Source organism: Microcaecilia unicolor, chromosome 10 (assembly GCF_901765095.1).
Source record: "Microcaecilia unicolor chromosome 10, aMicUni1.1, whole genome shotgun sequence".
NCBI classification, from domain to species: domain Eukaryota; kingdom Metazoa; phylum Chordata; class Amphibia; order Gymnophiona; family Siphonopidae; genus Microcaecilia; species Microcaecilia unicolor.
In genome coordinates this window covers 497,684-522,022 of record NC_044040.1, presented here as the reverse complement: position 1 = coordinate 522,022, position 24,339 = coordinate 497,684, and the positions used below count along the sequence as shown (strand labels likewise).

Below are 24,339 nucleotides of genomic sequence, written 5' to 3'. Positions count from 1 at the left end.
TCATGTTTTATCATTATCATGTTACCCAAGATTCTTCTGTAACACTAAATGTCTATTTCCTAATATATTTCCACCATTCATGATGTATTGTAAGCCACATTGAGCCTGCAAAAAGGTGGGAAAATGTGGGATACAAATGCAATAAATAAATAAATAGATTTATCACTTACGTATGTACCAGGTTTGGGCAGGGGCTTAGCCAGACAACAGATTTTGGGCGGGCCTAGGCAAGAAGTGGGTGGGCACCACGTGCTCTCCCCCACCAGCACCAAAACAATATCTCAGCTGGCGAGAAAACGCTTCTTTCCATCTTGGCTTACCATCAGGGGGAAGTCTTCAGTTGATAGAGCTTGGGATCTCCACCAGCTACCACTAAGCGTGTGCTACTGTTAGGTGGGCCTGAACCCTAAGTGGGTGGGCCCTGGCCCACCCAGGCCCACCTGTGGCTACGCCACTGGGTTTGGGAACCACTGCCCCAATGCCATTTTAGAATTGGCGCTACGCACACCCCTTTGTGGCACCTTAATTTAAGAGCCATGATATAGAACTGCCCCCTAATGAATCAGATCACATTCTTAACAGGAGCCAATGTGGGATCTGTGGAAGGACATCCTGTTCAGGATAAAGACATCTATCGCTGGTGGTGCTAAGATTTCAGAACAGGATCTGCTGACGTATAACCTATTCTAAAACACATGAGAAATGCACATTCATGTGCCTGTTACATCCAGAACAAACATCCATTTTACAAACTAATATAGCCAAATTATGAATGAAGCTAAATTGGGGACATGAACATCATTATGGCAGCATAAAAACACCACAAGAAGTGCCGAGAACCTGGGAACCCCAGTGCATATCCCACAACAGCTCTTCGTGATTTTTTAATTTGTAAGCCCTTCGGGGACAGAAAATTATCTACTGTACCGTAATGCACATCACTTCAATAGTCGTCAGGCTTATAGCTGGTATATAAGAAATGAACGTCCATAGTTCCTGAAGCTGTCATGTAGTCCAATATCCCTTGACATGGGGGGGAGGGTTACCAACCACTTGGGGATTAAGGGAGTGAGTTTCCTCAATCCCTCCAATGGAGAGCTGTTCAATAGGCACACCTTTCTCTAACCTGGATGACCTTGGTATCAGGTCTAAATACATACCCCCCCCCCCTTTTATAAAACCGCACTAGCGGCTGCCGGTGCAGTAATGCTGACACAGCCCATTCAAATCAAAAAGAACCTTGGAATACAGTAAGATTCCACACTTACTCTGATTCCCCAAATCCAAGCAACCTTCAAGAGCTGCTTCTACTATTTGCGACAGCTACGCTGTCTCTCTCCTTACATCGAGAAGGAAAATCTTTTTCCAGTTGTGCATGGCATGATAACATCAAGACTGGATTACTGTAATGCACTCTACAACAAAGGGCCTGCAACAACTCCAATTGATTCACGATGCTGCAGCAAGACTAATAGAAGGTTGCAAGTGACATGACCACATGATACCATTTTTGCAAAAACTTCATTGGCTACCAGTATAATACAGGGCTAAATTTAAAACTCTATGTCTGATCTTCAGGCCCTGAGTAACTGAAGAATAGAATGATCCTCTACACACTGCCTAGGACACTAAGGTCCTCTCAAGGACTATCATTAACCACACCCTCTGCCAAAGACATTACATAATGTGATACCCGCAAGCGAGCCCTCTCCAGAGTAGCCCCTACACGCTGGAATGCACTGCAAAGGCTCCGCTTAACACAAGACTATCTCTACTTCAGGAAGCAGGTGAAAGCTTGGATCTTCAACCAAGCCTTTAATGGAAGAAGTAACTACCTTGTTAGTCTCACCCACACACACAAGGAGTGACACGGGCTGCACATACTGCAGCAGGACATGTTTATCCATTCATACCCTAGCTGAACCATCTCTGACCTCATGTGCACCTTTCTTTAAATTAGTCACCTTATTTTCTAACTCCTCTTACTCTCTTACCTATCTATAAATTCCATCTTTGCTTATACCCTACACTGTCTATTAAAACATTCTATTATGTATTGGGTTGACATTGTAAGTAGTACACTATGCCATACTTTGTATTGTTAATTTGAATATTTTTACTGTTGTAATTGTCTATTGCTCGGCAATACCACATGGCTTTGTAAAGGGGGGGAGGAATAGACATCTCTTCCAAGTCTTAAATTGGAGTTAGACATCTATATTTTGGGTCTTCCCTACTCCCACCAAAAAAAACATGCCTCTAACATACCCCCTTGCCATAAGGATGTACTGAAGTTTAATTTTTTTTTTTTTCTAATACCACCTTTTCTTATATTATACTCAAGAAATTAAACTTAAATTGGAAATAACAGAAAAATACATTCCATACAATGACAAAGAAAACACAATACTAGTAAAATTATTAATCTAACTCTTCAGTCCACAATATGAATTGGGAACAAGAACAGGACAAAAACATAAAAATAATGAAAGAACAAAAGCAAATCAAAGGAAAGCTGGCTAAGGTAGAATCTAAGTCATTCATCTAAGGACAACAGGATTTTCCCTAGCATTCAAAACTTCTACAAGCTGACTTGGTTCAAATAATACCAAATCTTTACCACCATATTTTATATAACAACAACAAGAAGAAGAAAACTTTAACATGAAAATCCCTCCTATGGTCAGGACTCTTGGTTTTAAAGCCAAGAAGGTCAGAAATATTAGAACGAAGAAACAACTTATTTAAATGTATGAAGTAAAGTTTCATAACCATATTACAATCGGGTTCAAGCACATAAGTAACCTGAAGAGTAGATTTTCCAGTTATTGGCACTCAGGAACTTGTTGTCCTTGTTGGTTACTAGCAGCTCCAGATATGTCACCAGAGGGCAAAGCTAGATAGGTGACACTAGGAATAGGAGGCAAATTGTCAGATGAAAATCCCAGAACTTCTCTCAAATATCTCTTAACTGTGTTTACAGTAGACACTAAGGGTGACTTAGGGAAGTTCAAGAACCTTAAACTGTTCTTCCTAGATTGATTTTCCAAGTACTCTAATCTTTGATGAATCAATTTGCTTTCCTTAACCTGCATCATATCAAAGTTTTTTTTTTAATTCAGCCACTTGCTTCTCTAATTTGGAAGTATATGAGGCAATATCATCTGACTTTGTAGAAAACTGTGAAGAGAGTAGCTGCAGAGAATTATCCAGTCCTCGAAGAGCTTCCCAGATCGTTTCAATATTTAATACTGCTGGTCTCACCAATCCTCACAACATGGAGGGAGACTGAGCTGAAACCACCACTTCAAGAGGAAGAACAGCAAACTCCAGAGGACTACTCCCCTCCATTCCCAACAGAGGAGGACACCTCCAATGGAACCCCCTCATCGGTCATCGCTGCCTTCTAACTCTCCAGTTGCTGGTGCACGCAGCTGCCACTGGCAATTTCACTTCTGGGATTATGGGGGAATAGGTCAAAGTACGAGGCTGAACAATGTATCTTCCAAACTCTCTGAATCTGATCTCGAGGGTCTGAGCCCATAACCTTCGAGTGTCGACTGGACCATCCAGGGTAAGGGTTCATACACCTAGCGGTAGGTCCGAATTTTCCCTTTCCTTTCCCTCACAGTCTCAAGAGGAGCTCAGAAAACTGTCTCTCTTTCAGACACCATTTTGCCCCCTGTACTGTACTGTACTGCAGTTACAGACATCTGCATCCCAGCTTTATACAATCAGGATTTGGACATCAATGCAATATGAATGTCTAAATGCTGGTTCTCTCAACTATGATTTCCTCCAAATTACCAGATGAAAAGATGGAAAAATCAATAAATTCTAGTTTTGAGACCATAACGCCCAAGAAGGACAAAAAGACTGGAAAACTGCACACTAAGGCCTCAAGACCAACAACCTGCTGTGCTTGAAACACCAATAACAAAAGTTTAAATACACTAACCAATGATACTACATCTTATGGCAAAGAGTTCTAGAGCTTAACTGCTGAGATAGACATGGGGGAAGCCACTCCTTGCCCTGGGATTGGTAGCATGGAATGTTATTCTGCCAAGTACTTGTGGCCCAGATTGGAAGCAGGATACTGGGCTAGATGGACCATTGGTCTGACCCAGTATGGCTATTCTTAGGTTCATATGACTTAATGATCTCAATATGTATAATTTTGAAGAAAAATGGAAGAGGAGAGATATGATAAAGATGTTTAAATAAGAAGTGGGAGGCAAGTCTCTTTCAATTGAAAGGAAGCATTGGATTGAGGGGCATAGGATGAAGATGAAAGGGGACAGACTCAGAAGTAACCTGAGGAAATACTTCACTAAAAGGGTGGTGAATTCATGGAATGGCCTCCCAGTGGAGGTGGTGATGGAGACAAAAACTGTATCTGAATTCAAGAAAGCTTGGGACAAGTCCATAAGAAAGGGAGAGTAGATGGCATGGATGGGCAGACTGCACAGGCCATACGATCTTTTTCTGCCTTCATTGTTCTCTGTTTCTATGTAGCCTCAGTGACCAGCTGCTAATAGGGGAGAGGATTTGGAACTGGAGCTGGAGAAAGGTTACCCTTGTGCAAGAAGCCAAAACAGGGAAGGATAGACTGGTCTTTCCCAGAGACATAAGCGGTGGATTAAGTATCTAGAGTGTCCAGCCACTGTAGCAACCCTCATGAAGAGTCCCAGACTAGTAATGGGTGCAAAAGATAGCATTGGAACCCAGTAAAGAAAGGGGAAAGCCATTAGGGCTAAATGTTTAGGATCCTGCTTGATCCTAGTAATAGGGGAGGGCAGTTCAATGGTATAAGTCAAATATGCTGGAAGGCTTTTATGAAACATAACCAGTTAGGCGACAGGAGCTGCACAGCTTCTACAAGGACTGAAAAAGAGGGAATCAAAACCTAGTAGCATTACTTTACAATTTTACAGTTACTTTTATGTTGCAATTAGTAAAGCATGGTCCAGAATAGATGGTAGCAGTAGGTGGGCTGGAGGGAAAGCTTGAGGGGGGGGGAGGCTTTGTGCGTATAAAACAGCACACCTAGTCTATCTATAAAACCCTTTGGGAATTGCAAGAAGAAATCTGGGGTAATCTGAAGAGAAGGAAACTTTTTGTTTGTTTTGTTTATTTGAAAGTTATTAAAGTTTAAGTCCTTCTAAGACTCGGTGTTTGCACCACAGCTGAGGAATCTCGAGTTAGGCTAGCATCGCCAAAGATTGGAGAATTATTTCTCTCTACAACCAGCAGGTGGCACTCTGTTGGTTACTGAAGTGTCTATCAGGACAGGGTGCATTGGTGGGTTTCAGGATGCAAGAGGGTGCATCAGTGCCTTCTTGTGACAGTACCTACAACCCCTTTCCCTGAACTGAGTTACATCTATATATATAAAAGGCAACCCCAACGTTCTATGAAGCCTCCAGCCGGAAGTGTGAAGCGCCAGAGATATCCGGTTTCCCCATGAGTGAAGGAAAACAGCACAGCAAGAAATCCCTCTCTCTGTAACAGTGAAGGACTCAGAGGGGGGAGGAGAGAGATGCCCTCACTCTCTCTGTAACACAAACACAGCACAGCAGGAAACTTAACACTGAAGGACTGGACTCGGAGGGGGGAGGGGGAGGGAGAGAGGGCAGAGGGCAGGGACACTCCCACATGCACACTCTGAAGAAAACCTTGCTAGCCCCCGTTTCATTTGCATCAGAAACGGGGCTTTTTTACTAGTGTTTACATAAGTCATGAGTTTGCAACTGACCCTTTTGCCTTCCAACCTGTTTTGTCCTTATTTAAAATGATCTTTGTCTACCTCCTAGTACTGCAGCATCCTAGGCAGAGAAACATACCCATTACCCACATTGTACCCTCCCTCACTCAAAGCCTACACAATGGATCCTATCAGGTTGGTACCTTGCAGGTCATATCTCTCATGGGTATGAAGCCCTTCTGATAGAGTTGTGGGTGAAGGTCTTCCCAGTACTGGCTGATATAGTCTCTCTCATTTGCACACTGGGGATGGAATACAGGGAGGTGGAGGGAGGAAGTGACTCCCTCTACCTCCCTCCCCCATACACACACACACACAGTTATTCTGCTAGAATATAGGTACATAAGATTTGTGACCCTGCCTGTGCACCAAACAAAACAGTGAGGTAGATGCGAAGAGGTTTGCTCCTCCTTTTTGCTGCAGCATGCCCTGTGAACACCATACTTTTACAACTTTGAGCACACCTTGAAAACATAGATCTTGCTGCCTCGTTCATAAAATACTGGTGTGGTTTTCTGCAACTCCCCACTTCTGAATGGCTACGCAGACTTATGCCACTGCATAAAATTTTCCTCTTTCTCAACCTAATCCAGGGTATTGACCTTGCTAAGTTCAGCACAGCAGTTACAGTGTCTCTCAGACTGTGCTGGAGAACGGGATCCGAGTTTCTCTATTTGCTTCTAAACTTGTTTGAGAATTAGTCCTTGACTGAGCTTCTTGTATTCTTCAAAGGGGGCATTGTTAAATTCAGACATTTTGTTCTGGAAGTAATTGGATTAATGGAGGCAGCAAACTCTTGACTTCCAGAGGTACAAAAGAATTGGATTCTTAAACTATTAATCCATTTTTATATTTTATAAGGCCATTTTGTCTAGGCTACGAAGGGCAACACTCCCTGATGGATATATCTGAATTCAGTGCTGATATTGAGAACAGCACATAAAAATCCTCAGGCTTTTAGATTTGTTTTAATGTGATTGCAGTCAAAATCAAGCACACAGAACAAGAAATCAGATCAGGATGGAAAAGATCAAAGGCAGGGTACAGGGCGGTTCTTTCTGGGCTCATGCCTGGGAGTATTGATTTAAAAAGCTGCTGCCTCTCAGTCTGTGAAGATATTTCACTGATGGTGTTTTAATGCAGTTACTGCACTAGCCAACAAGTACAGCAAGACAAAGACCAGTTGGATTTAGATTTTTTAGACTGCACATGATGGTTTTTTAGAAGGCCTGGACCGTATACTTTTCACTGATACACCAAATTCTACAGCTTGTTAACCATTACTACCTTATTTTCAGAATGAAGCTACAAACACCTAAATCACCCAAACCTCAGCCTTAAACTACCCTCTCTGTGCACAGCCTCAGCATGAATGTCAGAGGCCAAATTATTAGCTACTGATTTCTGCACAATGAACTCATTTCACTAGAGAAAGTCTCATCTACCAGTAAAATATCAAAGCATTTGATCAACATAAACAAAAAGCAAAACACAAGATAGAAGAGATGTCAGTTGTATTTTGTAAGCAAGACATAACATAGCACGATATACAGGGCTGTTTTTGAGGGGGTACTGGTACCTTTTCCATTGTCTGCTAAAATTGGCCCAAGGACCCCAAGTTTTAATGAAAGAGCTTGGGCTTTACACACCAATTCTGCCTTGTCATAGGTTCTGTGACTGGTTGCAGGGAGCCTGGCTATTGTGGGGTGGGTCCTTCAGTGACCACCCTACCCTTAAAGGTGGCCTAGCATTTGAGTACAGGCACTTTTTCCATTATCTGCTAAAATTGGCCCAAGGACCACAAGTTTTAATGAAAGAGCTTGGGCTTTACACACCAATTCTGCCTTGTCATAGGTTCTGTGACTGGTTGCAGGGAGCCTGGCTATTGTGGGGTGGGTCCTTCAGTGACCACCCCACCCTTGAAGGGTGGCCTAGCATTTGAGTACCGGCACCTTTTTTGCTAGAAAAGATGCACTGACAATATATAAACATTTAGTTCTAGCTTGTCATAGTTTACTTTCCTGTATTTCGAAATTTTAGTTCAACCAATTAGGGGGTCCTTTTACTAAGCTGTGCGATAAGTACTAATGCATACTTACCATAGATTAAAAAGCACTACCACAGGGCACGCTGAGACGCCCTGCAGTAATTTTGTGATTGACACTCATACCCTCGCACTCTAGGGGTGTGTCTGGGGTGGACATTAGGGGGTGGAGAGTAGGGGTGTTCTGTGCTAATCGATTAGTGCAACTACATCGCCGCGTGATAACTGATTAGTGTGTGGCTAGCGTACGAATCCTTATCACCTAGAAAATAGGTGGCGGTAAGTGTTTACACTAATGGCAATGCACTGATGGGGAAATTAGCGCATGACCATTAATAGGAATAATGGGGCCATTTTACTACTCCACTAAAAGTGGCCTCAGCATGTGGGAAAGACCCAAGCTGGGGATAGCGCTGGCCACTTTTTACCACTACTTAGTAAAAGGGTCAATATAATTCCTTATATTTAGGAATTTCAGTAAAATTGCAGAACAGATCACAATTACTGTATTGCAGCCGGGCTGATTTTCTCCTCAAGTAAATTTACATAAGTACATAAGTATTGCCATACTGGGACAAACTGAATGTCCATCAAGTCCAGTATCCTGTTTCCAACAGTGTCCAATCCAGGTCACAAATACCTGGCAAGATCCCAAAACAGTACAATACATTTTATGCTGCTTATCCTAGAAATAAACAATGGATTTTCCCCAAGTCTGTTTTAATAATGGTCTATGGACTTTTCCTTTAGGAAACCATCCAAACCTTTTTAATCCTCGCAAAGCTAACTCCTTTTACTACATTCTCTGGCAACGAATTCCAGTTTAATTACACTATCAGGCTTATTTTTGAAGGAGAAGGGCACCCATCTTTTGACACAAATCGCAAGATGGGCATCCTTCTCACAGGGTCGCCCAAATCGGCATCATCGAAAGCCGATTTTGGGCGCCCTCAACTGCTTTCCATCATGGGGACGACCAAAGTTCTTGGGGGCATGTTGGAAACATAGCAAAGGCGAGACTGGGGCGTGCTTAACATATGGGCGTCCTCGGCCGATAATGGAAAAAAGAAGGGCGTCCCTGACGAGCACTTGGCCAACTTTACTTGGTCCATTTTTTCTTGCGACCAAGCTTCAAAAAAGTGCCCGAATTGACCAGATGACCACCGGAGGGAATCGGGGATTACCTTCCCTTATTCCCCCAGTGGTAACTAACCCCCTCCCACCCTAAAAAAAAAACTTTAAAAATATTTTTTGCCAGTCCCTATGCCAGCCTCAAATGTCATACCCAGCTCCCTGACATCAGTATGCAGGTCCCTGGAGCAGTTTTAGTGGGTGCAGTGTGCTTCAGGCAGGTGGACCCAGGCCCATCCCCCCCCTACATGTTACACTTGTGGTGGTAAATGTGAGCCCTCCATAACCCACTACAAACCCACTGTACCCACATGTAGGTGCCCCCCTTCACCCCTTAGGGCTATGGTAGTGTTGTACAGTTGTGGGGAGTGGGTTTTGGGGGGATTTTGGGGGGCTCAGCACCCAAGGTAAGGGAGCTATGCACCTGGGAGCAATTTCTGAAGTTCACTGCAGTGCCCCCTAGGGTGCCCGGTTGGTGTCCTGGCATGCGAGGGGGACCAGTGCACTATGAATGCTGGCTCCTCCCAAGACGAAAGGTCTTGCATTTGATCGTTTCTGAGATGGGCGTCCTCGGTTTCCATTATCGCCGAAAAACAGGGACGACCATCTCTAAGGTTGACCTAAATGTTGAGATGTTTGGGCGTCCCCAACCATATTATCGAAACAAAAGATGGACGCCCATCTTGTTTTGATAATACAGGTTTCCCCGCCCCTTCGTGAGGACGCCCTTGGAAAACTTGGGACGTTCAATTATGCCCCTCATTGAGTGAAGAAACCGTTTCTCCAATTTGTTTTAAATTTACTACTTTCTAGCTTCATTGTGTGCCCCCTAGTTCTAGTATGTTTGGAAAGAGTAAACAAGCGACTCACGTCTACCCATTCCACTCATTAGTTTATAGATCTCTATCATATCTCCTCCCGCCATCTTTTCTCAAAGCTGAAGAGTCCTAGTTGCTTTAGCCTTTCCTCATAAGGAAGTCGTCCTATCCTCTTATTATTTTCGTCACCCTTCTCTGTACCTTTTCTAATTCCACAATATCTTTTTTGAGATGCAGTGACCAGAATTAAACACAATATTCGAGGTGCGGTCGCACCATGGAGCAATACAAAAGCATTATAAAATCCTCATTTTTGGAGTTACTGTTCCCGTTCATGTGAGTTAGAGCAGTGAGCAAAGAAACAGAGGACCCAGATTCAAATCCCACTTCAGCAGGAAACCGAGCATGCCCCAAGAGGAAAAGAAGCCGCAGGGGCAGGCAGTCAGCGCTGGAAGAATGCGTCTTCTGCTGGCGAGGGCCTTGGGATCCCCACCAGCCAAGGTATTTTAATCCTGTTATGGTAGTGGCAGCGATTGTGGGGGAGCAGCAGCAGCGATCGTGTGGGGCGGCAGCAGACGACAATCGTGGGAGGAGGGGGGGAACACCCCTGCCCTGGGCCTAGCGGCAGCGGCCCTCCCCTGGCCTGGTTTAGACTCTCTGCAGCTCTGACTAGGAGGGCATGGAGACAGCAAACTCTGGACCAAGCTCGGGAACAGAACGGAGACCCTGATCGTTTTGGGATGAACACAGGTGAACGGAGACAATTGACACTGAACCAACAGAGAAAGCAACATCAAATACATATTTAGAGGCAAAAATACTCAAGCATACTCATGAACCATCTCAGCCACGCTGGTAGAACAGATTACCCAGTCAGGGAATATCGCCAAAACGCTGCCCCACCAACTACAAAGAACCAGTCGAGGCAGAGACATCGCTAACAGAAGCGCACTAACCTCTCCCGACCCACAGCTGCCACTTCCTTCAGAAGTTCAGTCATCGTGACCGGCACCTCATGGAGGAAAAAAGATGGGACACAGAGACTTTGCTAACAAGCGCTCAAAGCCCTGCAGATCAAGGACCTCGCTGGAACGCTCCAAAAACTGAAGTGCTAACTTCTCCCACCCCCACAGACATCACTTCCTTCAGAAGTTCAATCATCGCAACCGACACCATGTGGTGGAACACAGATTGGACGTCAGTGGGAGAATGGTGATCAAGTAATAGATCGCTAGAGCGCTCCAACAACTGAAGCGCAAACGTTTCCTGCCCCACAGCCACAATCGCGACTGGTACCGTGACAGAATATGGCTGGGACGTCAGCAATGGATCAAGCACCAAATCCGCCGATGATTTCACAACCCCCTAATAACGAAACCAGAGAGAAGCTTGGGGAATCAATTCTGAGGTGAACTCATGCGACAAACTCCTAAACCCCAACAACACCGCTTCCAACATAAACGGCCCATCAGCAATATTCACCAAATGGAGGAGAAAGCCTGATGCCACCAGAAGACGTGTGGCAGACAAACCTAAATAAGCCACCGTACAGGCGATTGTGATGCTGACCTCCTTCACCAAACATCATCACTTCCTGATGTGAGTAATGGCCTGCACATGGGACAACTCCCTGCATAAGAATTTACAAACAGAAAATTGCTAAAAACTTTTCTTTTTCAAAAATATTGTTAAATGTTAATCACATCTGAAGGACGTTATGTTAAATATTTTTCTGTAATTCTTGGAATTTTGTCAATTTTCTTTAAATTGTGATCCGCATTATCCTGGTTTTTTAGATATTTGTAGAACACAAGAATAAATGCTATGCTATGGAAGCACTGAAAAGGTCAGAGAGCAGAGCCGCCAGACCTTCTCTAAGTTCCTCCAGTACCCCCGGATATATTCCATCCAGTTCCATCCGTTTGTCCACCTTTAGTTTAGCCTGCTTCTCACAAACACAGTCCTCTGAAAAATCGATCTGCGTTTACCTCGTTTCCATTCCTGTTTGTGATGGTCTTCTGCGGTTCTGCTCCTGGCCCTTCACCTGTGAACGCAGAACAAAATATTTGTTAAGCAGTTCTGCCTTATCCTTTTTAACTAACACATTCCTCCCCTTCACCTTTGAGCCTCCCAATGACACTTTTGCACTTCCTCCTATCACTAATACTGTATACCTAAAAAAATGTCTAGTCTCTCCCCCCCCCCCCCCCCCCCATTTTATCATATTTGCTATTTTTTTTTACCATTTGCATCTTTGTTTTACTGAGTACTTTACCATCTTCTCTCAGATTTTCCAGATATTGCTACCCATCTTTCTCTTTCTTTTGCCTCTTCTCCTTTATGAAGACTATCCTCTTTTTCCTTTCCTTTTTGAGCTACTACTTTAGAGAACCAAAGCAGCCTTCTTTTCCTCTTACTTTTATTTACTTTCTTTGCTAAAAGTTTTTTTTGCCCTTAAAATAACTCCTTTCAGTTTTTCCCCACTGCTTTCCAACTTCTTCCAGATATTCCCATCCAGCTAACAACCCTGTGAAATAATCCCCCCATCTCAACAAAGTTAGGTTTTTTTGACGTCTAGAATCGTCACTTTGGAATTAACCAAAGCACATATGAGTTTATCTTGTTGGGCAGACTGGATGGACCGTGCAGGTCTTTTTCTGCCATCATCTTCTATGTCACTATGTTCAGACCCATCTTAATATTAAACCATACCACCCAGTGATCACCGATTGCCAGATGATCACCCACTATAACATCAGAAATACTCTCTCCATTCATAAGCACCAAGTCCAGTATGGTCCCATTCCGAATGGGTTCCATTACCAAATACTGGAATAGCTTTCCCCCCCCTGTAGAGAATCCAGGATCTCCCTACTTCTAGAAGAACCTGAAAAAGGGATGTCTCAATCAACATATTAAAATCACCTATCAGCAGAAATTTTTAGCTTTAACTATCCAACTACCATTGATTTTATAGATGATATTATAGCTTAGTTCTTTCTTTCCTTCCTCCTTTCTATCACTTATTTAAAGCGTAAACCACTTAGATGATATATATTGATGGGTGGTATACCAAATAAAAATGAACTATGACCTGTAAGGAAACCATTCTAGAAATTTCAACAGCTCCTTTATCACTTGGGGCCCCGTTTACTAAGCCACGCTAGAGGCACGTTAGTACTTTTAACACGTGCTAACTATTAGCATGTACTAACTGTGTAGGCGCTCACAATATTCCTATGGGCACCTACACAGTTAGCGAGGGCTAATTTTGTGCACGGTCAAAAAATGCTACCGCACCTTAGTAAACAGGGCCCTTGAAAAAGTGAAATATAAAAGAACAAGATAAATCTCTTCCTACAAGAATCTCCACTTCTGAGATTTCAGAAAACAATTCAGATTTCATCTCAATCTCGGCTGAATTTTGCTTAATATCACCCCCCCCCCCCCCCACCCCATCCAACCCTAATTCTGACTGACAGATTTCAAATCTAATACCCAACTACACTTAATTCATAACAGAAGAGGGATTGAGCCAAATTTCTATAATATATGGAGCTGCCAACTGGTGTTTGTCAACCAAATCAATAATTATGGGCATCTTACTTTTCACAGGTCTGGCATTAAGTAGAAGCACCTCTAAAATAAGGTTATACTGAAGAACAGAGCAACTTTATTTTTTCATTCCAAACGATTAACACCATAACCCAAACGTTGCCATACCTTGATTTAATGCCACTAGATCTTCCTTAACCAATCAATACGTCAGTCTTCTCTATCAAATATTTACTCGCCCTAATAGCTACCCCAAAAGGACCATGCAAGCCCAAAACCAAACCAGTAAACTACTGATCAAAAACAGAGGGGCCTTTAATCCCATGCCCCTTACCCTCAGTCCACACAGATGGATATAAAAATAAGCCACCAAATAAAAATAGTTGATTTTGTTGCATCAAGTGGCAGACAAAGCTTTTTAGGTAATAATGCTGGGTGACTAACTCTTCATAAAGGGCCTCTGTTATCAAGTCGTGCTAGTGGGTCCTGGTGTAATAATACCGACAAAGCCCATTCACTTTGAACGGGCTTCGTTGGCACTGTCGTGAAAGAACTGCTAGTGTGACTTGATAAAAGAGGCCCAAAGACAGCTAATGTATTCTAATTAAAAAATGTGAAGGAGAGGACATTAACTCAGTTCAGGTCTAGAACTCAGCTGAAATATTCTCTCTTCACATGAAGGGTCAAAGATAAGTGCTGGGTGCTATTCTCTCTCTCTTGGACTTTCACAAAGTAAATAATGCTTTTGCTCTTGAATTACAGGATCGCTTCTTCTCATTTGGCTCTAAGAATGAATCTGGGAAAGGACGCTGCTCATTCAATCCAAAAGTAAACACAGTATCGGTTATTATTAGTAAGTATAGAAAGGCCATTGTCCTGCTATTGCCAGGATAGACATCACACACAAGTTCAAGGTAGAGAATTACAGCTCCGCAACATTTGCATGGAGATACGAAGAGGCAGAGAAAATGTCTTACCTCATTTCGTTCCTCTTGGTTACTAGCATTTTTCCCTTCCCTTTTCAGTAAAGAACCTAATGTATTTAACCAGAAGGTGTATTGCTGAAACACTAGAACATTCTGGGTTCTAGGTACTACTATCACATACTTTCATTCATTTTTCATTATGTATATTGATTATTTATAGTTCTAGTCTTTTTTTTATTATTTGTGTTTATTGTAAACTGCCTAGGGCTCTGGGTCAAGGTGATATATAAATACGGATTTGTTATTATTACTCCTTATCATTTCTGAAACACTATTAAAACGTAGGCAGCGCTGTACAAAAGCATGTAGACAGTTCCTGGATCACAGGGCTTGCAATCTATTGACAGGCAAACAGGAGAAATAAGGGACAGGGAGTTTTATTTATTATGGGAATGACTAAAACAACAGGGATATTGAAGAGGTGAATAAGGATTAAGAGTTAAAAACAGCTTCAAAAAGGTGAGCTTTTAGCCTGGATTTTAAAAGGGCCAGAGATGGAGCATGAAGTAGCAACTCAGGAAGTCTATTCCAGGTATTTCGCACAGCAAAATGGGAGACATGGAGACTGGAATTAGCAGTGAACCAGAAGGGTGCAGATAATGCTAAACAGAGCTCCCAGGGAGGGGTGTAGGGACAGATACCCAGGAGCAGCCCAGAATAGCTCCACTGGGAAGAGTTGCTGCCTGTAGCTGGTATCCCACTGTGACAAATAATAAAGGTCAGGGATAGTGACTGAAAATCTTTATAGCAGATCACGTTTAATGTGAGCAAATGCAAAGTGACAGATATGGAAAAAAGAACCCATATAGCTACAGGATGCAAGTTTCCATATTAGGAGTCACAGCCCAGAAAAGGATCTGGGCATCATTGTTATGTTGAAACCCTCTCTTCAGTGTACAGCAGCAGCTAAGAAAATGAATGCAGTGTTAGGAATTATTAGGAAAAGAATGGAAAACAAAAGTAAGAAAATAACAGTATAACACCTTTTTATTGCTCTATGGTGCAACTGCACCTTGAATTTTTTTGTGCAATTTTGGTCACAGCATCTCAAACAAATATAGCGGAATTAGAAAAGGTAGAGAGAAGGGCAATGAAAGGTAAAGGGGATGGGATAACTTCCCTATGAGGAAAGGCTAAAGCAGCTAGGGCTTTTCAGCTTGGAGAAGAGAAGGCTGAGGGGAGATATGATAGAGGTGTACAAAATACCGAGTGGATTGGAACAGGTAGACGTGAATCGTTTGTTTATTCTTTCTAAAAATACTAGGACTAACTAGTAAATTTAAAACAAACCAAAGAAAATATTACTTCACACAATGTGTAATTAAACTCTGGAATTTGTTGCCAGAGAACGTGATGAAAGCAGTTAGCTTAGCAGGGTTTTTAAAAAGTTTGGATACATTTCCTAAAAGAAAAGTCCATAAGCTATTATTAAGATGGACTAGTGAAAATCTACTAGCATTAACATGGGTAAGTAAACATTTGCATGAGGAAGGCACTGCTTACTATGGGATTGGTAGCATGGAATGTTGCTACTAATTGGGTTTGTCAGATGGACAAAGCATGAATAGGGCATAGGCAAGGCTCCTACTTATAGAATACTACCTTAAAATGCAAAAGTGCTGCATTTAGGCTTCCTATTGAGCCAGTGTAAGTAGGAGTGACTAATTATAGGTGTAAATATGCCGATTCACGCTAATGGAATCCTGGCACCCGGATGCCGTTATAGAATTAAAGCTCGTCGCACTGCATCTAGACACTGAACTTGGCATCATACAGTTGCCCCCCTGTTGGCTCTATTATGAAACACTTTCTCCCTGATACTTAAAGCTATTTCACCAGCCAGACACAACTGCTGACTGGTTAAATAGCATATCGGTGCCTCACTGCGGAAATTCAGAGAGAGATAACCACTGATCTCCTGTTAAATATCCGTGGTTAGCTGCTAACCGGCTATATTGTGTGACTTTGCCAGTTAGATGGGGATATTCGGCACTTAACCCGCTATGTTCAGCGGTTAACATAGGCCACATAAATTGCAGGCCGATCCTTAGCCACTTAGCAGTTTTGTTTTTTTTTAAACCCAGGCATTCAATGCCAGTCACTGGAAATGGCTTTGATAATCCAGGTTTAAACGCTGCCCCCGCCGGCTGAATATCGGGCCCTAGGTACATATTTCACACTCCCCGTGTCTCTGGGCAGCTGTGTGCACATCTGGTTTCACTATACAAAGAATATTTCCTTTATCTTGGAGTATTCTACCAAGTGCAAAACTGCAAAAAACCTGAGAAAACAGAGCAACGTGAATCATAATTTAGTCAAACCACACCTATATTCCCACTTCGCATTTTTTTATGAACAGAATGTCTTAAATCTTTAACCCTCTGCCTCTTGTCTTTTATATACATTTTCTGACAGTTTCAAAAATTAAGGCAGATGCCTTAAATATTTGGCTCTTTAACAGTCAGTGAATATCTGACTCCTTCTTAACCTCAGGCACTGCAGGCAGCTTTAGCCAATTCCTGTGTAGGCATGTGTACTACATAGCACATGGCTGCAAATTCACTATATTTTGCAGCCTCTGGGGAAGACTGCACAATTGAGTCTCTTCTTTACAGGATATTAATTTCAGCAACATACAAAGACACATTCTTTCATTCATGCACTGTACAGGATGATGGGGTAAGCATCCCCTTCCACTATAAATCTTTATCTTTCAAATCTTTGCTGTTAGCATCCATATTCTTATTCAAGGAAGCAGGTTCTCTGCAAGGGAAAGGGATTTCCCTGCAAGGCCCTGGTGTACAGGTCCCTTCACAAAATGACCCAGACACGGATATAGGGTGCCTCAACCAGAACCAGACTGTCAGTGATCTGAGCCCCCAGGCACTAAGGATCATGAACCCCTAACCACCTATCAAAATGATTAAACTACATGGAAGATAGAGGAAAGAGGGCTGCCCGTTTGTCCCAATGGGGTTTGATAACAGGAGATGGCATGAACCTATCTGCCCTGTTGTGCGGGCTGAAGCCATTAGGTGGAGCTTGTTGCCCCATCTATTACATTGTTTTGAGTGTACCAAGATGGCAGTGGCTGCACTGGGAAGAATGAAAACCTCCTTCAGTGGACCAGCTTCACCTTTGTGGCATCATTCCATCTCCTGTTCATCAAACTTTCTTTGGCAGTCCACTCCCGGCCCCAACTCTCTTTAAATAAGTGCTTCAAAAGTAGTCTGTCTGTCCTGAGATTGCACAGCTTTGAATAAACACTGTAGAGCTCCACACTCTTTATTTTATTATTATTTATTATATTTGTATCCCGCACTTTTCCATTAAAAGCAGGCTCAATGCAGCTTACATAGTAATAGGTAACACAGAATTTTGTTATGTAAAGTAGGAAATTAAGTATAACATAATAGAAGGATGGATGGGCAGTAACAGGATGGGTAGGTAGGTAGAGACAGGTGATAGCGAGAGGAGGGTAAGGTGGGAGATAGATTCTGGGTCAATGTCGTTTTCTCTTCAGTATATGTAAGGTAGATGGGTTCATGAAATTAATCTTTCCCTATCTGTGTCTGTGATCTCTTTTCAATACTGATCAGTGCTTTAGGGATACAGCTGTCTGCAGAAAGTGCTTAGTCATCTAATTAATTCTTACCATTCAATATCCATATTCAGTGGCAGTGCCCACATATGACAGCACAAAAGCCAGCCCTATCTTTTCCTGCTTAGCTATTAGGTGCCAGCACTGAATATCGACTGGCACTCACAAAACATCCAGGATGGTGGGTGAGCTGGTTAATGTTGTGTATCTAGATTTTCAGAAAGCTTTTGATAAATAAAGTTCCTCATGAGAGACTCCTGAGAAAATTAAAGAGTCATGGGATAGGAGGCAATGTTCTGTTGTGGATTTGGAATTGGTTATTGGACAGAAAACAGAGGATGGGGTTAGATGGCCATTTCTGTCAATGGAGGAGGGTGAACAGTGGCGTGCCACAGGGATCTGTACTGGGACTGTTGCTATTTAACATACTTCTAAATGATCTGGAAATTGGAACGATGAGTGAGGTGATTAAATTTCTAGATGACACAAAACTATTCAAGATTGGTAAACATGTGGACTGTGAAAAATTACAGGAAGACCTTAGGATATTGGAAGACTGTACATCCAAATGACAGATGAAATTTAATGTTCAAGTGTACAGCGCTGCGTACGTCTAGTAGCGCTTTAGAAATGATAAGTAGTAGTAGTAGTAACAAATGCAAAGTGATGCACATTAGAAAGAATAATCCGAATCATAGTTACCTAATGCTAGGGGTCACCTCGGGAGTCAGCACCCAGGAAAAAGCATACAGAATGCTAGGAAATATTAGGAAAAAGATGGCAAATAAGATCAGGAATACTATAATACCTCTATATTGCTCCATGGTGCAACCTCACCTTGAGTAATGCGTTCAGTTTTGCTCACCGAATCTCAAAAAAGATAAAGCGGAATTAGAAAAGGTTCAAAGAAGAGCGACCAAAATGATAAAGGAGATGGAACTCCTCTCATATGAGGAAAGGCTAAAGAGGTTAGGGCTCTTCATCTTGGGAAAGAGACGGAGGAGGGGAAATATGATTGAGGTCTGCAAAATCCTGAGTGGTGTTGAATGAGTAGAAGTGAATTGACTTTTTACTCTTTCAAAAAGTACAAAGACTAGGGGACACGCAAGGAAGTTACATGGAAATACTTTTTAAACAAATAGAAGGAAATGTTTTTTCAGTCAACGAATAGTCAGGGCTTTTTTTGAGGGGATACTTGGGGGTACTGAGTACCAGCACCTTTTCCGTTGTCTGCTAAAATTGACCCATGGACCCTAAGTTTTAATGAAAGAAAGAGCTCAGGCTCTACACACCAATTCTGCCTGTCAGATTCTGTGACTGGTTGCAGGGGACCTGGCTATTGTGGGATGGGTCCCTCAGTGATCACCCCACCCATGAAGGGTGGCCTGGTGTTTGAGTACCAGAACCTTTTTTGCTAGAAAAAATGCACTGCGAATAGTTAAGCTCTGGAACGATTTGCTGGAGGATGTAGTAACAACGGTTAGCATATAAGAAGAATAGCCATACTGGGTCAGACCAATGGTCCATCTAGCCCAGGATCCTGTTTCCAACAGAGGCCAAGCCAGGTCAAAAGTAACTGGCAGAAACCCAAGCAGCAACATTCCATGTAGAACCACAAAGAATAGTAACGCTTTAGAAATGTTAAATAGTAGTAGTAGTAGTAGGAATCCTAAAAAGAGTAACAATATTCCATGTAGAACCCCAAAAAGTAGCAACATTCCATGCTACCAATCCCAGGAGCAAGCAGTGGTTTCCCCATGTCTGTCTCAATAGCAGACTATGGACTTTTCCTTCAGGAACTTGATGAAACCTTTTTTAAATCCAGATACGCTAGCTGATTTAAAAAAAAAGGTTTGGACAAGTTCCTGGAGGAAAAGTCCATATTTTGCTATTGAAATAGACATGGGGAAGGCACTGCTTGCACCAGGATGGTTAGCATGGAATATTGCTACTATTTAGGTTTCTTATCATCAAAGAAAAAGGGAAAAACAGAAACAATCTAAAAAAAATCTTGCTCCTCAAACATTGCTGTATACCCCAAGGGAACAAAGAACACTGTGATATAAATACTCAAAAGTGTGAAAAAAGAGGAAAAAGGACCTGCAGGCATCAAGTATCCATCAGTGGTGAGGCTATTAGGTCTCCTATAGCGAGCGCAAAGCTATTCCAAACCTTCAGCCTACTGCATGTAATCAATCATTTGCCCCCAGGGACCAAAACCTCCGTTTTAGTCATCAACTTTTTAAACAAACATCTATTTAAATGCAAATATAATACAGTATTAGTGCAAAAACTCAAACTACACAAAAAGTTTCTAAAATGACTGCACTAAGGCATTAAATACAAAGACTACTACTACTACTTAACATTTCTAGAGCGCTACTAGGGTTACGCAGCGCTGTACAATTTAACAAAGAGAGACAGTCCCTGCTCAAAGAGCTTACAATCTAATAGACAAGTGAACGGTCGGTCCGATAGGGGCAGTCAAATTGGGGCAGTCTGGATTCACTGAACGGTAAGGGTTAGGTGCCGAACGCAGCATTGAAGAGGTGGGCTTTAAGCAAAGACCTGAAGACGGGCAGGGAGGGGGCTTGGCGTAAGGGCTCAGGAAGGTTGTTCCAAGCATAGGGTGAGGCGAGGCAGAATGAGCGGAGCCTGAAGTTGGCGGTGGTGGAGAAGGGTACTGAGAGCAGGGATTTATCCTGTGAACGGAGGTTACGGGCGGGGACGTAAGGGGAGATGAGGGTAGAAAGATAGTGAGGGCCAGCAGACTGAGTGCATTTGTAGGTAAGAAGGAGAAGCTTGAATCGAATGCGGTATCTGATCGGAAGCCAGTGAAGTGACTTGAGGAGAGGGGTGATATGAGTATATCGGTTCTGGCGGAATATGAGACGTGCAGCAGAGTTTTAAATGTCAACAACATTACAGTAAGAAAATGAGAAGAAAGTAAGCGACTACTTATCCTACATTTGCAGGCTTCTGCACTGGTCAAGAAGTTCTAACACCCAACACTGACGTGAAATACTGCATTTCGATCAAAAGACCTGCTTCTGGGGACTTCAAACTGTTGCTTAGATAGAGTTGTATCATGGCACATGCCATCCAAAATAACTGACTCAAGGGTTACTTGCAGTAGGCTGAAGGTTTGGAATAGCTTCGTGCTATAGGAGACTTAATAACCTCACCATTGATGGATACCTGATGCCTCCAGGTCCTTTTTCCTCTTTTTTTCACTTTTTTCTTTTTTCAGTATTTATATTACAGTGTCCTTTGTTCCCTTTGGGTATACAACTATTTAGGTTTCTGTCTGGTACTTGTGACCTGGATTGCTGTTGGAAACAGGATATTGAGCTAGATGGACCATTGATTGATCTGACCCAGTATGGCTATTCTTATATTCTTATGACTGCCACAGGCTTAATATCAGGTGCTTAGCTCTCAAAATTAGGATTCTAAGGGGCCCTTAAGCATGCGGCGGTGGCCATTTTTGCCGCACACTGAGGCCCTTTTTACCGCATCAGGTAAAAAGTCTGAAAAAAGAAATGGCAGTGCAGTAAGTTTACACTTACCGTCTCCCACTGAGGTGGCAATAAGAGCTCCCACGCTAACCCAGCAGTAAAGGCTGCCCGATTACTACTGGGTACCCCCTGTGGTAATATGTTTTCTGGAATTTCTGGTAGACCCGGAAATGCCACATGCAGGGGGCAGAAGTACCACCGGAGGCTGTGTTAGGCCTGTGGTAGTTCTGATTTGTCGAATGGCATCCCTTGAGTAAAAGGGCCCCTAAACCCTTTGAAAATGGACCCCGCAGTAACTAAATTACACTCATTAAAATTTAAAAAGGGCTGGAAAAATCCATAATATATTGTTTTCTCTGTTTCATAGATGAAGAGCTGTTTTCTGGGATGTACATAGATTTCATGAATACTGATGGAGCCATTTTTCGCAGTTTGACTCGGAGGAATGCTGTGAGGACAGATCAGCATAATTCCAAATGGTTAAGTGGTAAGAACATAAATGATGCATTTGGACTCTGGGTTGGACAGAGGTGACTGACAGCGTTCCAGCGACCCCTGCTGGTAGAGTGGCTCTGGAGCTAAGGAACCTGTCATTCAAGGAGCAGTACATGTAAAAAGGTCTTTTTAAAACTACTTCATGCATAAAATGGAAGGAATTTGGACACATAGTGCAGTCAAGTCACAATTTAAACATGTATTTTATGCCTATTCCTGACCTAATGTAAATATCTGCAGCTTTAGCCTGGCCACTGTTTCTGCAGAAATTGAGTATAGATGTACTCGGATGTGCCTTTGTAAAATAGGCTGGAAATGGACACCTTCTCCTCATACAACTAAAATTACTCTAGCAGGGCCATTCTATAAAGAACATGCAAAAGGTTACACACCGTATATACACGTCATCAGAATAACATGTTCATATATGTATCAAAAGTCCATCTAAGCCCTGTTCTGTGAATACTAGAATATATTTTACAGTGAGGTGTTCACGTAGGCAGAGACGGGGTGGATCGTGGACAGTTTTACACCTATTTCTGGAAGCGAGTAATTCTATAAAGAGGTGATTATTAACACAACTATTTTCCTGTATAGCAGCACAAATGCACACCTCACTTACAACACCCGTAGAGATCAAGTAGAAGTTCACACTTAGACTGACCTAGAAGACATGGGTAAATTATATTCATGTTTCATTTAAGTGTCCACGCCACCCACACTGTATCTAGACTCAGCCCCATGGTGTGACCCACCTTTGACTACGTTCTATTACATTTATTTATTAGGATTTATTTACCGCCTTTTTGAAGGAATTCACTCAAGGCGATGTACTGTAAGAATAGAACATGAGCAATAGGCAATTACAGCAGTAAAAATATTCAAAGTCTGGTATAGTTTACTACTTACATTGTCAACACAACATGTAATAGAACATTTTAATTAACAGTGAAGGGCATCATTTTATAGAGCAGAACTTAGCCAAAATATTGGCATATATGTGCACGCATGCTGATGTTCTGGTTATGTGCACATATTCTTGGTACTTAAATGTTGACACCTTCTTTACAGAATAAACCCAAAAATGGATGTTTTATGCTTGGCCACTAAAATCCCCTTCACTCCAATCAATTGTATAAATGTAGTGGAAAAGAAAGAAAAGTTGTCAGTCAGTTGCTGAACCCACCGTGTTGGACACTGTGAATATTTTTATACCAACGAGGACCTAGTCTGTAAGATCGGACTACCCTAACAGCCCACAAGAGTCTGAAAGTCTGTTATGTCCATGCTCTCCTCGCCCTCTGCTGGCCAGAACCGGTGGCTGCTATGAACTGCTATAGACTGTCTTGCTGTTCCTGACTGTTCCAGACTTTGGCCCAGTCCAGTCCGGATCTTCCAGGCTGCCAGACTTGTCTGTTTTGTTTGACCTTGCACTGCACCCGTAGCTGACTGATGATTGCTGCAGCTGAAGCTCAGCTGCTGCTGGGCTTATGAGCCATTTGGAACCTCTCTGCCTTTGCATTGCGTCTAAGGCCCTGGTATGTTGGTGCTTTTGCACTTCAGCCTGAGTTTGTTTCCTTGCTCTAGTTCTTGCCTGAAGTCTTGCCTGTTCTAGCTAGTCTGTGTTTAGTTTAGGGTATTGCTTGTTTACTGTATTGCTTGTTTCCCAGTCTTGTTTGTATGTCTTTGTCTAGTTCTGGGTTTATCTGTGTTTGTTCCCTGCTTCAGTGGCTGCTTGCAGCTTTCAGTTCAGTCTCCTGTCTAGCTGTGTTTGTTCCCTGTTTCAGTGGCTGCTTGCAGCTTTCAATCCTGTCCTTTAGCCTATCCTTTCCCTGCCTTGCTGTCCCTGTGCTGCCTAGCTGTTAGCCAGGCCTGCCCCGTCCAGTAAGTCCTGCCGACCACCTGAAGCCTTGAGCTCAACTCTTGGTGAAAAGTGGCCAGGTGCAGGTGAAGCCTAACTGTTTGTCAGAGATCTGCCCTGTCTCTAGCGTGGGGTGGTTTTGCCTGCTCACAAACCCAGTTTCCAGCTTTGTAAACGTGACTAAGTCTCTCTCATCTGCCAAACTGCCCTATTCACAGCCAGATCTATCCATGGAATAAACTGAGCTTCTGTTTTATCCACATGCAGTGGAGAGGAACAACGTTGCAATGCTTGTGGCGATCCCACTACCCACCATCAGAAACTGAAACCCCCTTGCAGGGAGTAGGACAGAGGAGAAGGATGAGAGAAAATAGAGGGAAATTGGAGGGCAGAAAAGGAAAGTGAGATTGGGAATTCAGAAGGCAAGAGGGATTAAAGGAAAGTAGAGGGGGGAGTAAGAGAATAAGGAGGGCGAGAGTGAATTCCTCACATATACACAACCCATTCCTCCAGTCATTCCCACAATTCCCATCTCTCCAGGGGTACATACTGAAGATCAGCTA

The 24,339-nt window shown here is 42.7% G+C and overlaps 1 protein-coding gene across 1 annotated transcript in view; it reads left to right on the top strand.

Annotated features, from left to right (window-relative positions):
* SEMA3C (semaphorin 3C) overlaps window positions 1-24,339 on the top strand; it is a 154,494-nt gene that overhangs the window by 57,673 nt on the left and 72,482 nt on the right. The window contains exons 6-7 of the mRNA XM_030215781.1: window positions 14,078-14,168; window positions 21,788-21,907. Of these exons, the coding sequence (XP_030071641.1) occupies window positions 14,078-14,168; window positions 21,788-21,907 (211 nt within the window). The remainder of the gene's footprint in view (window positions 1-14,077; window positions 14,169-21,787; window positions 21,908-24,339) is intronic.